The sequence below is a fragment of the Xiphias gladius genome, chromosome 22 (genome assembly GCF_016859285.1).
Source record: "Xiphias gladius isolate SHS-SW01 ecotype Sanya breed wild chromosome 22, ASM1685928v1, whole genome shotgun sequence".
Classification (NCBI taxonomy): domain Eukaryota; kingdom Metazoa; phylum Chordata; class Actinopteri; order Istiophoriformes; family Xiphiidae; genus Xiphias; species Xiphias gladius.
In genome coordinates, this window is record NC_053421.1 from 445429 (window position 1) to 463795 (window position 18367).

General features: G+C 38.1%; 1 protein-coding gene across 1 annotated transcript in view; it reads left to right on the top strand.

The window, feature by feature from the left end:
- The window catches only part of tgfb2 (transforming growth factor, beta 2), a 62330-nt gene extending 50105 nt beyond the window's left edge, over window positions 1-12225 (top strand). The window contains exons 3-7 of the mRNA XM_040117941.1: window positions 3024-3156; window positions 3261-3371; window positions 4772-4937; window positions 6598-6751; window positions 6901-12225. Coding sequence (XP_039973875.1) covers window positions 3024-3156; window positions 3261-3371; window positions 4772-4937; window positions 6598-6751; window positions 6901-7059 — 723 coding nt within the window. The 3' untranslated portion in view covers window positions 7060-12225. The remainder of the gene's footprint in view (window positions 1-3023; window positions 3157-3260; window positions 3372-4771; window positions 4938-6597; window positions 6752-6900) is intronic.
- Window positions 12226-18367: the final 6142 nt, after the last annotated feature.

Below are 18367 nucleotides of genomic sequence, written 5' to 3' on the forward strand. Positions count from 1 at the left end.
GCGTACAAATGGAGAGGAAGAGGAGGAGAGAGGAGCTCGGTGCATCATGGGAAATCCCCCGACAGTCTAGGCCTATCGCAGTATAACTAGGGGGTGGTTCAAGTCAAGTCTGAGCCAGCCCTAACTGTACGCTTTATCAAAAAGGAAGGTTTGAGCCTACTCTTAAATGTGGGGAGGGCGTCTGCCTCCAGGACCCAAATTGGAAGATGGTTCCACAATAGAGGAGCCTAATAACTGAAGGCTCTGCCTCCCATTCTACCTTTGGAGTATCTAGGAACCACAAGCAATCCTGTGTTCTGGGAGCGCAGTGTTCTAGTGTGGGCGCAGTGTTCTAGTCCCAAATGGACATTTGTGCCTGATGAAATGAAATTCCCTCCAGCCATTCCTGATATATTGCGTTGAATGGGGGGTCAAACTGACTTTGACCTTTGACCACCAAAATCTAATTGGTTCATTTTTGAGTCCAAGTGAACATTTGTGCCAAATTTGAAGAAATTCCCTCCATGCATTCCTGAGATTTCACGTTCACAAGAATGGGATGGAAGGATGGACAGACAGACGGACAACCCAAAAACATAATGCCTCTGGCCACGCCGGTGTTGAGGCATAAAAATTTACATCATTAGAGCCAGTATTATAAATACAGAATGGTCAACTCTCTAGGATCTGCCGATTAGCGGGCCTCCATCTACCATGTCATCCTTTAGTATGATGATAAGTGATGAAATCAATGTCACTATCAATAAAATGAACTAATCCGATGATTTCTATTCCTACCAAACTGTTTAAATCCAGCTTCCAGTGCCTCCCCCGGGAAATAACAAGAATAATTAATTAATTACTAATTAATTACTTATTTTCCCTACTGTTACTTAAAACAGTTATGGTCAAACCTCTGCTTCAGAAGCCCTCATTTGATCAACTACATGATCATCTAAACACTAACAATACTGTATGTTAGAAAAACTCCAGCAATGAAACAGTTTTATAGATTTGAGCGCTATATTTGATACAATTGTTCTATAGATTAACATGTCATAACAATGCTAATAACATGTTATAACGTGTTAATCAATAGACCTGAGAAATAGATAGGTCTCTCTGGTGTAGTGCTTGACTGGTTTTGCTCATACTTGTCAAGAAGAAAATGTTTTCTTAGTTTAGGTGCTTTGTGTCACAGACATTTGATATGGAAATGGTATTCCTCAAGGAAGTATTTTAGGTCCTATTCTTTTTTATAATACAGTACATGCTTCTTAGGGCAACATTATTAATCACCATAATGTCAAATATCACTGCTACACAGACGATATACAACTTTGAATGCTTTTATCACCTGTCTCATTGATACAAATATTTGGATGAGTAAAGTTTTTTTTCAACTAAATGAGCAGGAAAAAGAGATTCTACTTGGAGGATCAAAAGCAAAAGGATAGAGACTACAGTCAGTGTTTGCTGGTCTGTCCAAACAAATCAAGACACAAGTTACAGATGTGAGAGTGGTTTTATACTCAAATTTTATTTGACATTTCAATAAGGTCACAAAAGCATAATTTTTCATTTCATGAACATTGCAAAATTTGGCCACTTTTAACTCAGAACAATGCTATAATGCTGGTACATGTTTTTATAACAATCCACTTAAATTACTGCAGCTCTGTTTTTAGTGGGCTTTCTCAAAAAGTATTTTTTTTAAAGTCCTTCTACTTGTTTATATAGCCTTACATAACCTACTACATTCCTATATCAGCGACTGCCTTACATTTTATGTTCCAACAAGAACTCTCAGATCTTCCACTGCCTTTCTTTTAGAAGTTCCTGAGGTTTGCTGCATGAAATCTGCTGAGTCTGCGTCTTGTTTTTATGGCCTCGAACTGTCGAAGATCCCCTTGGGATCTTAAATCTCTTTCTTGGCCCTCAACCCATCACATCATAAAAACTCTATCACTACCCTCTACCTCTGATTCTCTTCTCTATATAATGTTTATGTCCGAACTACTGTGTCTCCTTTGTCAGGTTTCCCACAGCACCCCTAACAGGAGATGTGAGTGAAACCAGCAGGAATAGTGTTTTACACATTAGGCAGAGATGAGCCAACATAAACACATGTTTCTGAAGGACAGTAGAATAACAGAGCCACACCTGGCCAATCAATCAAAGAGAAAAAGAGCAGGCTGCTAGACCTCAACCAACTGTCCTCCGAGGCTACTGAAGATGCTTGTGTTCCTAGTGAAATATCTCACCATCAATTAGATCGATCGGTGAAAATTTCTATACAGACATTCCGGGTTCCTAGATGATGTATCCTAATGCACTTATGATTCCCTTTATCATCTATTTAGCACTACAGTTTTCATCTAATGCCAATTAAAATTAGCTATATTTGTTAAAAAGCAGAGACAGAATGTTGTTCTAGTGCATAGAGAGGAGGTCAGCGTGGATGGTTAGGTGCACAACATGTCTGACTAAAATGGGCAATTTTTGTTGACATCTTGTCTCCTACCAACAATCATTATATCGTGAATGTCTGCACTACATTTCATGTCAATACATCCCACAGTTGTAGAGATAAGTAAGTCTGGACTCAAAGTGGTAGGCAGACTGAAAATGCCATCCCTGGTGGTTCTTTGTCATAAAAACATAAACATAGAGCATTTGAGTCTTCTTGTCCTGTCACTCTAACTCTAAACCTGTCACTCTAACCTAAACAAATAACTCTAACTCTAAACCTGTCACACTAACTTAAACAAATACTTTGTTTAAACAAATTCTTTGTTTAGGTTAGAGGAAGATTTGTTGGATAGGACAGTGGTGCATTGAACTACTGTATTTCTCCTTATCCACTGAGACTACTACAAGACTCCAAAAGAAACTTATTTGAGTATCTTAATACAGTTATTTGGTGCCACCTGACTGTGTTGCATCAATCTCAAATGTCCAAGTGAATAAAACTTAGGAATTTTTAATAAATAGCTCTGAAATATTATTTCTGTTTCACAACTTTGACCTCTGTTGGTTCACAGATTTTAGGACACAAAGACCTGACATCCCCAACACAGCGGTATATTGACAGCAAGGTGGTACGAACTCAAACAGAGGGAGAGTGGCTGTCCTTTGACGTCACAGAGGCAGTGAGTGAATGGCTGAACCACAGAGGTGAGTGTATATTCCTCCAATCACTGTAGCACGTCCCTACATGTGTTACTTGTCATTATATTACATTTTCATACATTTACATTTTCATGACTTTTGTTCCACAGACAGAAACAGTGGATTCAAGATCAGCTTGCACTGCCCGTGCTGCACATTTGTGCCATCAAATAACTACATTATTCCCAACAAGAGTGAGGAGCTGGAGGCACGGTTTGCAGGTTACTTGATTCATATAATTGTTAAGGGATGTTAAAGTCTAAGTCTGATGTTATTATAATTTTATTATTGTCAAGAAATCTCATCAATAGACCAAACCAATAATATGGTAGACCGTCTCTCAATACTTTCTGAGTTCCCTATCCTGTCTCTGAGCTTCCGGTGGTACTGAGTAACACATACATTTATGGTTAACACCAGTAAGGAGTAGAGATCTCAGTTATAGACACCTGCTCACACTTTAAATTCATCAACTGGACTGGATGAGGGGGGGTTGGGTTTGTGTGTGGCTGGGAGCATCAGGAGAACTGAAAACCCCTAAGGATCAGAGGAAGTGGTAGGAAAATTGCTTGAGTGTCAGTTGATGGACTCATTTTCGATCTCTCCTGTTAAGATTTTGGATTAATTAGTTATTTTCTTGGTATTCACTTACTCTGAAGAAAGACCAACAGACTGTTGGTCTGGCCAAATACCCACACACGGCTTTCCACCACAATCTCATCTGGGTATATAACACTACATAAGACATTAAACTTTAAAAACAGCTCACAAATACATAATTTCAATAAAAAGAAAAAGACTCAGTACTTCCCTGAAACAGCTGCTCACTGTTGTGTTTATCAAACAAACAGGAGGAAAAAGTGTATTTGTTGGGGACTATTTTTAACAGTGGATGAATCCACATTTGGTTCTCTAGTGGGTCAGAGGGTGCAACTGCACCAGGCCCATAGTTTTTAATCTCACTCTGCCTGAACATCCATTTTTGTAATTTATTGGATATTTTGAATAAAGTTTGTTTGTGTGTCTTGATAGACTTGGCATAAATAGACTCAGACCACATCTCTTCTGCAGAGCAGACACAAGCCCCCACCGCTGCCAAGGCATATGCCTATGTTTATTGTCGTTGATTCCAACCTCTTAGTACCTCCTTAATAGGGCCCCTATTTCTGTTTCACTCGCTGTTTTTCGTAACAAAAAAAAAGTGTTTCTGAATCAGTTTAAAATCAATCAATCAAACTCTCTCTCTCTCTCTCTCTCTCTCTGTGCATGTGTGTCATAGTCGGACTGGCCATCGGGACAACCGGCCCTGTCTGTCTCTTTACAGACCCTCTGTGTGTGCTTGTAATTTTGGGTGTGCATGAGGGTGCTGGGTGTGTGTTCCAGGACTGGGCTCACTGGCCAATTCCAACTATTTTCAAGCAAGCACTGGACAGCTCTATGCTTTTCAATTTAGAATGATATGAAAAACTAAAAAAAATTGTTAATTGGAGCTTTGAGAAGGCAGTGTTTCACATTCTGACCAGCATTTCCTTGATTACATTAAATCAAATATTTTGATCCGTTACACAAGTACTTGCATGCAGTGAGATGCAGCTTATTGATTTCTCAGTTATATTTCCAGGTATTGATGACAGTTTCATCCATGGTGATGACCTGAAGGTGTTTAAGCACAGTGCTCGGGCTCCACACCTTCTCCTCATGCTACTGCCTTCATACCGGCTGGAGTCCCAGTCCCAGCACAAGAACCACCGATCCAAGAGAGCCCTGGATGCCGCCTACTGCTCCAAGTACCAACCTGGAATTCACACTCTTACTCTCATTATCACACACACATATCAGGAGAAATTTTTACACACATTAAACTGAAATCTGCCTCAGGTGTCAGGAATTATGGTGAAATCATCCCTTAATCTGAGCTGTTAGTTTTTAGTGATAAGAAGCCAAATGCACCCATATCACAGTATTTAAATATATTTTGACAAGCGCTGGTACATCATTTCGTAGTTGCGGCTGTGGCTCAGGAGGTGGGTTTCCCAAATTGCCCCCGATGTATCATCGGTGTGTGAGTGTGTAGAGGTTAAGTATGTATAGAAAAGAGCGCTGTATGAATGTTTGTGTGAATGAGTGAATGTTGCAGTAGTGTAAAGCGCTTTGAGAGGTTGATAAGACTAGAAAATAAGTGGAGTCCTAAAATCAAACAAGCCGTCACCATGAAATAGTAAATGGTAATTTTACCTTTTCATCGCGACATCTTTTTGGATAGTGTCATAGCCATAGAAATTAAATTTCTCTGTGTGTTAGTTGATTCTTAAGGCAGACTGAGGAAGGATCCATAACCTTAGTAAAACTAGTCTGATACTCAGTGGAGCACACACCTCCACCAAGTTGAAAAATGCCCATCTTAAGGAAAGTGATAAAAAATTCCTGAATCCACCCCTTTCAACCAGGTCCACACCAAAGTGTAATGGGTTCTTCCTTGGTCCAAACCCCATTCCGCCATGAAGTTTGATGAAAATAAGTTCAGTGCTTTTTGCATAATCCTGCTTACAGATAAATGAACCAACCAACAAACTAACTAACAAGCAGACAGAAGTGAAAACATAACCTCCTTCGCGGACACTGGAAGAATTTCTCTGGTCAGAAATCAAACCAGGTTTAGCTTTTCATACAACCAGCTGATCATTTATTTGCAGATTCATTTGGTTGACTATAGTCACACAGGAACCTCTATCATATTTGAAGTTAACATAACTCATTAAGTTAATTGTTGTGATCTGGGGAAAGAAAATATGTCAGACAGTTCAAAAAACATGAGCACACAAAGCCAAAAAGTCAAAATATTACCCAAACTGTGCATTGTAAACATCCATCAAAATCTAGGTAGCAAAATTCTATGTTCGGCTTTGACCTCGAGCTCTACTACCTGACCTGAACCTGACTGGTCCCATCGAAATATCAGGTTGGAATCAGGGTTGGACCATTTTGTTGAATGCAGCTTCAGGCTCAGGCTGGGTTCTGGTTTGGATATTTTCCTTTCTCTCTCTGAGTGTGCCAGTTGACTGTATACATATGGTATAAGACGTAGATGTAGATCTGCAGAACCCTTGAGAAGTACAGAAATGAATAAGTATAACGAAAGCATTGCATCAGCCTTTAGCCTTCAATGGATGAAACAATTGCAAAAATGTCTTTGAACATAGACAGGGGTTACTATCCCCTACAAACAGAACTGACAAAGAGTTAATAAAAATAGTTACAAGAGTCATAAAGCCCGTCACTTAGCGTCAGTTAGCTTTGATTACAATGTTATTAATACAGATAGGAACGATGACATGACACACATGACACACATACAAAAGTAAGAACCAACTATAAAAATACACTTGAACTATTCAAACGTCTTATCCTACGGCACCATTATTCAACTCTCCCTTCATCTCTTTGTAGAAATGTTCAGGACAACTGCTGCTTACGGTCACTCTACATCGATTTTAAGAAGGACCTAGGCTGGAGGTGGATCCATGAGCCAAAGGGATATGAGGCCAACTTCTGTGCTGGGGCATGTCCATATCTGTGGAGCGCCGATACCCAGCATTCCAAGGTAGTGTATGAGGGAAAGATTCAAAGGTTAAACAGTCTATGGGATCTGGGTTAGTAAGGTCAGTAACTTGAGCATGAATTTTTAGGTCGACATTACTTTACTTAAGGTCATATTTTTATCATGGTATGGCTCTAATTCTTGTGTTCCAGGTGTTAGGCCTGTATAACACCATCAACCCTGAAGCATCAGCATCACCCTGCTGCGTCTCCCAGGATCTAGAGCCCCTCACCATCCTCTACTACATAGGCAAGACCCCCAAAATAGAGCAGCTCTCCAATATGAAGGTGAAATCCTGTAAGTGCAGCTAGAAGCCCTTACAAGCCAGCACAAACAGTCTCTCCTTCACACACGTGTACACACTGACACACACACATATAGTGGACTTGGGCATACATACAGTCAAACCACAACTGTACATTTTCATGCAATACTTCACACAGGCACAGTCAGGAGTGGTGTGTTGGACAAAAGAGGTACAGAACACTTCAGTGCTAGTTCAGTTCATACACAACATACAGGACCAGTGCTGTCATGAAACCAGAAACTTGACTTTGATACCAATGCTAAGTGGCAGAAGTACAGTGTAATACTGCAGTATTTGGTTGGTGTAGGTTCACACTGCCCAATATTGATAAAAGCATAGTCAGGGCTTGTGTGCAGAGATTTGCATGATGAACAGGATTCCACGTTGCAGTTTGTTGTGTAATGCTTGGCTTTCTAAGCATCAGGAGCTGTTGGCTATCCAGTGTAACATGCGACTTTTCATACCCATTAAACCCTTTTTCTCCTGCAGGAGAGCTAGTGAAGTCATTTGGTGCTGCACGAGTGTGAGTGACATTGTTCTTATGTAGCCAAATAAATCAAACTATAAGCTGCAAAAAGAAAGAATGCCCCCACACTTCATTTTGATCCTATAGCAACTGAAAATCATGAAATATTGTATATATTTCCAGTTATGACATAGGCAGCTTTACATTATGTATAGCAGAGGGTTTTAGATATTAATCATTGCTGTCTTTAGGGGGAAACAGTTGCTCCTGGCAACATTTTTAAAAGCAGATTAAATGGAATGGAATCCAGTTCATAACATGATGAACTCTTTGATGTCGAGCAATACCTAGTGCCAGTAAAGTGCCTGAAGATGTAGTACCCTTATTGGCCACTAGATGTTGGTTTAAAAAAATCTGACTGTATTGAAATTTATTTTAGAAAGCAGATTCCAAATGAAAAATCTGTAAGTATTAGCTTATCACGAATATACTGATATCAGTATAGTGGTCAGCTGAACTAAACAAAAAACTGCTGCACAGAATTGCACAGAGAAAGTCATGCCATAATATATACATGCAAGTTTTCTGTTTTTTTTTTCCCAACTGTAAAATGTACTGCTCGGTACATATCTTTAAGACTTCAGTCGTAGTTGCTTTGGGGACGGCCCTGGTTATTGTTTGCGTTTCCTGCATATTTCAGTGCACATAGTTGCAATGAAATGAAATTTCAGCTGGCATAAGATATTTGATGATGTTTGTAAATAATCATTAGCAGTGGTATCAAAGTCATGCCAAAATTTGGATTACATACATACATATACATGCAGTGACACAGATGTGGCTTTTGTAGAGGTATGTCTTTTGGCATTTTGAAGGCCCTGTCAACATGAAGCACCTCAAACACTTGTCACACCGAGACACGAGAGTAAGGCAAACACTGGAAGTATAAGTGTCTATATGTGAAATAAGTCCTGAAAATAACATAGGCCCATCCCAACACCTACCCACCACTTCACTCCCCTCTTCCCCACCTCAACCCACCATAGTCTTCACAGTCACACAGTATCCCCAATTCTGTGTTTGTCTTTGTTTTGTGTCCTTCGTCATTTTCAAAATCTTTCCATTCTATTTAAGATGTTCTTGGTAATGGTTTAGCCCCCTGCATATTTGGACCCAAGTAGAGAAGTGGATAGCATCAACCTTGCACTGATGATATACGTTATAACAGCTACTCCATTTCATAGTTTACAGATGTTGGAAATTTTTAATTTTGATAAATGCATGAGAAAGCCACCATACAAGAAAACAAATACAGTGGAAACCGCTTACAATGATCACGTCTGCACAGGTCAAATTGATCACTATAAGTGGATGATTATTATAACTGAGTTTTTTTTCCTTTTTCTTAATTTCTCATGCAGATTACCATCTAACTGACATTTGTATATTTATTACATGAGCATAAAGTAATGAAATGGACAGCTTTGCTATTTACTGATTAAATGAGTAGAGGAAGATATCACATGGCACACAAGTGTGCACAGCAAGCACACGTACAGACACACACAGTGAACTTATGTTGGGAGAACAGGCAGGGACTGTTGTTACACTGTGGGATTCCAAAAACCTTGTACAAATAAGAGATCCTAAGCAAGTGACAGCTAGCAGTAGTAGGTTACGACAGTTTTAAATTCTTTTTCTATATGTTTTTATGTATGCAAAGATCCAAAATTAACAATGTAAGTGGACTGCTTGAATACATAAGAGAATTATTTAAACAGCATTTGTATATGAATTATTCTGTCCCAAGCTTTTTGATAAATATATGTGGTTGATCACTGTAACCATGATCACTATAAGCGGTTTCCACTCTACATCACATTTGAGCTCCTTAAGGGATGATTGTGGTTTATTTTGGTCTTATTTTTTTGTATGCCATCATTTCTGTTTAATATTAGAATAAGATAAGTAATTCCTTTCGGCCTTTTGTTGCAGAGGTAAGAAAAACTAATTCAACCTTTGTTATAACCCATCCAACTGTGGAACATAAAGTTTCTAAACAGTGTGGTACAAGCTTCACTCCATTTATCTAGATAAAGATGGTACATTTCTAAAAAAGTAAAATCATTGTTTTTTTTATATATTTATGTTTTTAGCAGCCTTTAACAAACAAGATAACCCATAAGTTTAAGGTATTTGCAGGTTAAACATCAGTAGCTGGAAAGAAGAAGAGTCCTAGTATCGTTTGTTCTTTTCATATACAATTGAGAATCAAAAATCATAAGATAAAAAACGATTAGTTATTTCATTATTAATTTATGACAAAAAAACAACTAACAGCCTGTTTTTCGTACTTTCACTTTTATGCCCAAGTCAAAGATAGGAAATGACGAAACAGACCACGGACCAAATTTGATTTTGATATTTAATCTGTCCAATTTTGTGTGACCAGGAAGTTACTGACTTCTTTTTGTTTTGCAAATAAAATTGCTGCAAATACACTTGGGTGATGGTGGTACTTGATTTAATGTAATGAATATGAGCTTGAACATCAATATTGTTGTTTTTTTCCATATTTTCACATGTTGCAAAATGAAGTTTCATGAATTAACTATTAATAGCTCTTTTTTGCTGTGTACCAATGGATGTACTGACAACTATCAGCAAACTTACTTTGATACCGAAGAAATCCTAAAAAAACCGGAGGACAATTCTGAAGTGTTTCCATTCCTCTCAGTACACATATACAGAGTTACACTGTGTGCTGAAAAATTAGCTTCATTTTTTATTTTCCAAAATACTTTTCCAAAATACTAGTGCAACACACAAAGAAGTCAGCAACTTCCTGGTCACATAAATCAGACAAATTAAATGTCAAAATCAAATTCGGTCTGTGGCCCTTTTTTTCATTTCCTGTTTTTGACTTGAGCTAAAATTGAAAGTATTAAAAAGTGTTGGATTCATAAATAAATAACGAAATACAAATTGTTTTTTTAATTTCCGATTTTGGATTGAAAAGAATGAATGAAACGCGGTTTACGAGGCCAGGCATGTTCAAACAAGACTCTGTAGACATTTTTTAGACAGCAGACATCGCATCTAAAAAGCTGGAAAGATGACATTAGAGGAGAGTGTAGGTTGGTATCATGTATAAGGGTGAGCAGCTATAGGAAATGACGGCCCTTTATTTCAGGTGCTATTACACTGTATTAAGTTTAAACAGTTTATAGACCCACTTCAGATTTTAACTACTGTATTTACTGTATTTGTGTAGGGAATATTAGCAACATTTCAGGTGTGCTCACTTTCAGTTTAACCTCCAAATGAGGTAGTTTAAATAATCTGGATAAAGTTTTGGTTTGTTTCCAACCTGTCTGATCATCTGAGTGCTCGTGTTCCTTAAACCATTAGACTTTGCTGCGGTGATGTCACCTTCACCAGATCAGCTATCTTTATGAGTATTAGGACTGTCACTTTTTCAAAAAATCAAGTGTGAATAAATTGGAAGTAACGTAAGCAACCCACGTAATCCTACATTATGTTGTAGAGCTGATGTTGCTTCATCCATTCGGATACCTCCGCTTCCTCAGTCAGAAAAGAAGTTACCAAATAGCTGCATCTTTTATCAGCAATTTATGCTTCCTCACTTTACTCATCAAATGATTTGGTGTCACGGTTATTTGTTCAGTACATACAAGGTACAGCCAACCGATCATTTCAGAATAAATATTTAAATGTGACACGTTCAAACAATAGTTTAAATTTTGAATAAAAACGGACCCAAGTCCAACGTTGCTGTTACCAAGAGATAACCACAAACATTAGACCCATTTTGTAATAAACCAGAATTATCCCTTTAATGTTATGAATTTACAGACTCCTGCTGTGAAGAGAGGCATCCTTCATGTCCCATTTACTGTGTACTGGCTGTGCTTAGTAGTGTTTGTTGTTTAACAGTTAATGGCTTTAATAACATAAAAAACACTTAAAGAAGTGAAAGCATTTCATAAGCTTAAAATTCACAGCGGTGTCATCTCATGCACTCAGCACAACCACAGTCCACACTAGCTGAACGTTCTGGATTCAGAGAAAGGAGATGCAGTCTTTTAGTAAGTGATGATGGAGCTATGATTGGGGAAACGCTGTAGCTGATTAATTTGATGAAAGATTACAGAATATGTAATGAAGAGTAGATATGAGCTTCACTAAAAGCATTTGGAGCCAAAAATAGTGCACAATTTATCCAACCATCAACAGCCACCTCTATCACTCTGTAGTAGTATTTTGTTGTGTCATCAGTGTGTCATCTTGTTGCCAACAGAAAACTTAATAATTTCTCCCACAAACCTGCAAAGCTGTCTGTGAGTCATTATTTTTGTTTCAAATTGCACTGATGCTGTTTTAATTTTCTATTTTAAAATACCTAGTTTTCTTAGTTAGTCCCCCCACCCCCCACCCCCACTAAACAAATAAGAATTGTTGATGTAGTTGACCTGACCCCGACCCCAGTGGGCGTTTAGTGCCAGTGGACTTACTGAATAGCAGGAAAAAAAGAGAGGCACCAACTCTGTCATGATAGAGCTGTTATTTTTTATGTGTATTTGTTGTTTTGATGATGATGATGATGTTATTGTGACCCACTATGCTGTATTGTAACACAGTGTTGTTGTGGTGCTCTAGTGGTAAATAAATTATTTAAGTTTTAAGGGAGCTCTGTGTTTTGTGTGTTCTCTCTGAGGTTGATTTGTTTGTTTGAAGTGATTTAACCGGACTGCTGCAGTGTGTCCTCCTGTCCTCTCTGGAAACTGCAATTCTTCCTACACTTATTGTGTTATTGAAAAGCCACAAATACAAATAAGAGGCTCATTTAATAATGCGTCATAATGATATATGATCAAAGGAAGATACTTTCTGACACTCAAACAAAACATATGGGATTCTGCAGCATGAGATAAAAGGAGAGGCTGCCGAAGCTCTCTGTTACTGTATGTTACAATGTGGATATGGTCTCCGGTGGGAACACATAATTCAAACAACCCTCAGCATGAACCAAAGCAAATACAGTCAAGACCCGAAGTATTTGAATAGTTACACATTTTTTGTTCTTCTCGCTCTGACCTTCAGCACATTCAATTTGAAATAAAATAATGGATACTACATTAAAGGACCAAGTTTCAGCTTTAATTTAAGTAGGTTTACATCAATATAGAAATAACTGTGTGGGAAATATAGCCCTTTAAACACAAAATGCCTAAATTTTAGGGGTTCAAAAGTAATTGGAAAGATACACATGAAGTCAAACAAAATCATCATTTGTAATATTTTGTGGAAAAACCTCTGTAGTCAATGACTTCCTGAAGTCTTTGACCCACAGACATCAGAACACACTTTGTATCTTCCCTGGTCATGTTCTCTTAGAGCTTCACTGCAGCCACCTTCAGCTCTTGCTTGTTGTGTTGTCTGTCTGCCTTTAGTCTGGTCTTCACCAAGTGGAATGCTGCTCAGTCAGACTGAGATCGGGTGATTGACGTGGCCATTTTAGGATATTCAACATCTTCACACTGAAAAGCTCTGTGATTGCTTTGTCCATATGTTTAGGATTGTTGCTGAAATGTCATCCAAAGAGCTTTGATGCATCTGACTGAATCTGAGCTGGCAGAATGCTCTTGTATATCTCTGCATTCATCCAAATTATCAATAAATACCAGTGTGCCAGTTCAATTGGCAGCCAAAATTTGTGCTCCTTGGTTTACCAGCTCATTTGATATTTTCTGGTTTCCTGCATACGCCTCCTTTTTTAGAGTGTACCCACCTGATGATTTTGGCAAATCAAACATTTTTGATATCTCTCTGACTTTTTTTGAGTCTCATTATTATATTCTTCCCTTGATGCATCACTTCCTCATCCCTCATATTGAGAGACAACTCCACCTCAATCTAACTCTCAACTCAGTCAAGTCGGAGTCACATGTGAGCTTTTTTTTTGTGCATGAACCTCTGTGCATAATATAAACAATACACAACTGCCCTAGAAAAATTTAGTAGCCAAGTATCCAATTTGAACAATTTGAACCCCTAAAATTTGGGCACTATGTGTTTAAAGGGCCATATCTCCCTTATAGTTCTATCCACATTGGAGGATTCTGCACCTCATGATTTAGGTCTACTGCCAAAAGTTTAGTGCCAATGCAGGAAGTAGAGCGCTCTTTATTTAGCCATGTGGAAAGTGAGGGTGAGGATGTAGCATGTCTTACTTTCATGCAGCAGACTGGAGTTCATGTCCAATTACAGATCTGCAAATAACATTAACGTTTCTATTACATATTATCTGTAACCAGAACATCTGTGCCTCTAATTTACAACTAATTTATCATCATTTGTACATAAACTTAAAATTTGTCAATGGAAATGTATTTGAGAACTTCAGCCTATTTGTGTGGAGCATTTCGAGGCTGCTCCACTGTCCCATTTTGACAAAATTTACAAAGCAGGAGGACCAAGTACTTTCCATTAGACGGCGGTAATGCAACACTTATGGATGCAAACCACTGTTAAACTACACAGAAAAAGACCAGACAAAGTGTTGTCGAATGGGCAACAGCAGCATGGCTAGCTAACTAGCTGCTACCATGAAGGAGTATGTCCTCTCATTACTTTTTTTTGATAATGTACTTTCTATCATGAAGATATTTTTTATTCACACTTTATTTATTATAAAAAGTCACCCAGAGCCATGACTTCACAAACATGATGAGTAGACAGCATCCATGCTCCCCCTTCGGAACGGGCAGTGCAGTGTTGTGCCTTAAGTGTTGTGCCATGCTTTGAAGAGAACCCCCTTCATGGGAATGTGCTTTTGAAAATAATCACCTTAAAACGACAATCAAACATACAGATAACCACAACCTTTTAATCATTTATAAAATGAGTAAACGTCGAAAGGGACAAAATGAATCATGTTTTTCGATACTAAATTTACTATCTTACTACTACTGCTTACTACTACTACTTTTAATACTGTTTCTTTACTCGTCATGTTTGCTAAGTTATGGCTCTGTAACTTTTCATAATAAATAAAGTGTGAATAAAAAACATCCTCGTAATACATTATCAAAAAAAGTAATCAGAAAACATACTCCTCCATGGTAGCAGCTAGTTAGCTAGCCATGCTGCTGATGCCCTTTCGACAGCACTTGCTTTGGTCTTCTTCTATTTAATTTAACAGCAGTTGGCGTCCATAAATGCTGCAGTACCACCATCTACAGGAAAGTGCTTCGTCCTCTTACATTTGCGGATTTTGTGTGACACAAAACGGCGTGGTAGGATGATCTCAAAAGGATCCACAAAAATAGGTTGAGATAGGTTGACAAATACATTTCCATTGAAAAATGCTACGTTGACATACAAATGATGACATATGTGTTGTAAATTAGAGGCACAGACACAGATTTAAAGATACAAATCACTCTGCATTTATTTGTACATCTTGTTTTATGAGTTATGTAATTTGACATTTGTTTGTGAACAATATTGACACTAATTGAACACCATAAAAATGCCCCTTTTTGTGTTTCTCTGTTGAGCTGCAGTGGGGGAATAGTGACACACTTTGACTTGTGGTTTCCAGTTTATTTCAGCCCCAAATGTCTCCACATATGGGTCAGGCTCAAGCGGCTCCCATCAAAACTGACTGGTGAAGCCAGAGTGGAAGATGATGATGTCAAGAAAACACAGAATATGTATGCTATATAATTTGAGGAACCACAAAATCTTCTAACTAGTTTATGTCCCCACCACTTGTGAAACCAAACCTCTACTCCTTTAAGATGACCTGTGTGAGAGTGACAACACTTATGTTTATAAACTTATCATAACTCTATAAAGCCTACATAACACAAAAAATATAGGCATGTAAGTCATGTGGGGTGGCTTTCACCCACGACTATACCATGATAGAGACCATATGAAAGAGATGGGATGGGAGACGTCAAGAGAAATGGGAGTGAGAGCAGCATTAACAGTGTGGGGGAGATTTTTGTCAGCTCTGGAATGAGGCTTTCCACCAGGCTCAGTATGAGGGATTAAGTCTGCATGGCAGACCAGTGATAAATTAAGATTGTGTGGTCCCAGCTCTGTGTGGTTCCTGTCCAGGGGAGAAGACCAGAGGATAGCATGGCATTGGCTCCCAGTCATAATCTGGACCTTCACGTATTATAACTCAGCATCTCAGATGGAATCTACTGAAGTGTGTCATCATGTGGGTCATTGGATTTGGGTTAGACAGGAATACACACTGATAATATATCAGCCTTATACCAGTTATTCAATCAACATGACCAGTTGTTTAAACTTTTATCCTGTAAGAAAAATGTCTTTAGTGTATTGGTTATATTTGAGTTATTTTTGCTTCTAGAAATTCAGATTCCGTTCTAGAGTGGTAGAACATCTACAGTGAGAGCCCTGAAGTGTTTTGTAATAAACACAAAACAGCCAGAAATGATACTTTATTACATCACTAAGCCAATGTAGACATTATGTGGTAAGATTTAAAGCAGAGGCACTGCTTTTATTTATCTAGAGCAACTTTAATCAAATTTTTTATGTTAACAACAGATCAAGCAGAAATATATTGTTTTAATTTATTGAAGAAAGCTGATGGAGTCCACAGTTTGAGAAATTAGTCACATGGTAGAACTATCACGGGTCATTACAACATGAGAGTCAATGAAGTGTGTGAGCACTTCCCCTCCTTTGGATCCAGCTCCAATTATCTGCAGGAAACAAGATGGAATCTTAAATGCTTCAAGGAAGTCTTTCATCTGAGAACAACAGGGGCTCACAAAACTGCACAATACACTGATTTAAGGTTTAATTTTATGGTTAAATATTTTGGTTAAGATTAGGATAATTTAAAATTTTATTAAATATGTATTTAAAGATCAATTTCAAAGCGAGGTGTTTTCCAGAGGTTGGAAGATAAACACAATGACAGGGTGGAGGCAACAGCATAAAACTTTCACCCAACACAGTAAAAAGGTGTAAATTAAATAAGCAAACTCACAGTCATAGAATAAACTACAAATATAGACAGCCTTGTGTGGAAAAGACATTCTGCAAAAATGTGCTTTACATTTATTATTTTATGTATATAACATCTTAAAGGGTTATCATATTTGGTTAAGGTTAGGATAAAGACCGTGTCTGGGAGTGATGTCACTACTGTCCATGTAGCAATGCGCTTAGTTAAACCACAGTTCTGTGATACCTAAGAAGAAGCTAAAATTAACCTCCACCACTATTGGAAGTGAAAACAGACTTCGATGGAAGACCTGTTACAACTCTCTGCTGTACTCTATTCAAGGGGAACTCCATCTATTTAACACCTCAGCATGTGTTTCTAGGTGTTGGGGAGTTCTACTGCATAAGTGAAAGCAGTACTACGCAGCCTTTACTGTCTCCAGAGGGACCTGTGTGAGAACTGATAACTGTGCTAAAGTGATATCAATTGAGTTGTGTGAGTTGGGTCTGAGGACTACAAGTCTGGAAAGTAAAAAAATCTGGGGGTGTGGAGTTAGAAAGAAGCGAGCTGACCAGACCTCTGTAGTCCGCCCCTCATCGCTACTGCAGGCTACAGGATCACAGATATATTAGTGACAACTTACATAATGCACCTGACTCTCTGATCTGTCTGTGGCCGAGTTGCCTGGTGGGTAATGTAAGCGGCAGGTTTTGATCAGGAAGAAGGAAGTATGAGATAAAAAAAAAAAAACATATCTCTGATGCTGCTGCTATAATTAAAAAAAAAAAAAAAAAAAAAAGTCCATCATAGGTGCAATGATAAATCTCTGCAAACCTTAAATGGGAATTGAACATTCACAAAATTATAAAGTGTTTTTTCTGAAGTTCAGGAAATTTTGCACTTCTAGGAAAGCTATGATCCATTGTGATACATCCATTGTTTAAAGTGTGCTAACTTTCTCTTTCACAGTTTGGTTTGGTTATCTGATCACTACTGAAATTGGTGGATTAGAGATAATAGTTATGACTGTTTCGAAAATTATTGGCCACTCCCTCCCATCACTCAATTCACTTTATAAAGTTCAGCCTCAGCAAAGAGCCTTGGACACTGTTACAGATGATTCTCACCTAGCAGCTGCCCTCTTTGAGGAAATACCCTCTGGGGGGCGGTTAAGACAACTCTGTCTTAAATCTGAGCGCTTTCCCTAAAACTATTCCACTGTGAAATGGTGAACCTCTGGCACTTTAAGGCACATTTGATTTTTAGCTGATTGTCTTTGTAATTACTTATATTTTTAATATATTTAGGTTATTTAACCTTTGAACTGCAGACCTCCAGAACTTAAGGTATATCATTTTTAACTTGTCTTTTACATCTACAATACTCTGTGTATTTAAAAATTTTCTTATGTGTATGGTTTGATTATTAGTAGTATGCTGTGTTGAATGTTGTTGAGTCTTTCCTGTTGCATTATGAGCTCACCTTCCTAACAATGTGTGTTGTAATGCCAATAAAATTAACTCAACACAACTGGTGGAGTACTCTTTTGACCGCCTTCTGCAGGTGGAGTCAACCAGTCAGATACTAAGAGATGAAAACTAGCCATTCATCACATCAGGCACATGCAGGATTCTATTAATGTAATGACACTTTGGTTAAAAATCCATTAACTGACTCAACAGAAGGAGAAGTGAAACTGAAACATAACTTTATTTTGCAATTTGGCCAGTGAAGTTTAGAACTACGCTGCAGACTGGAATCTCTGACAAACATATTCATTTGATTTGTGTCAATAAATAATTAGTGCATTTGTTTATATCACTTAAC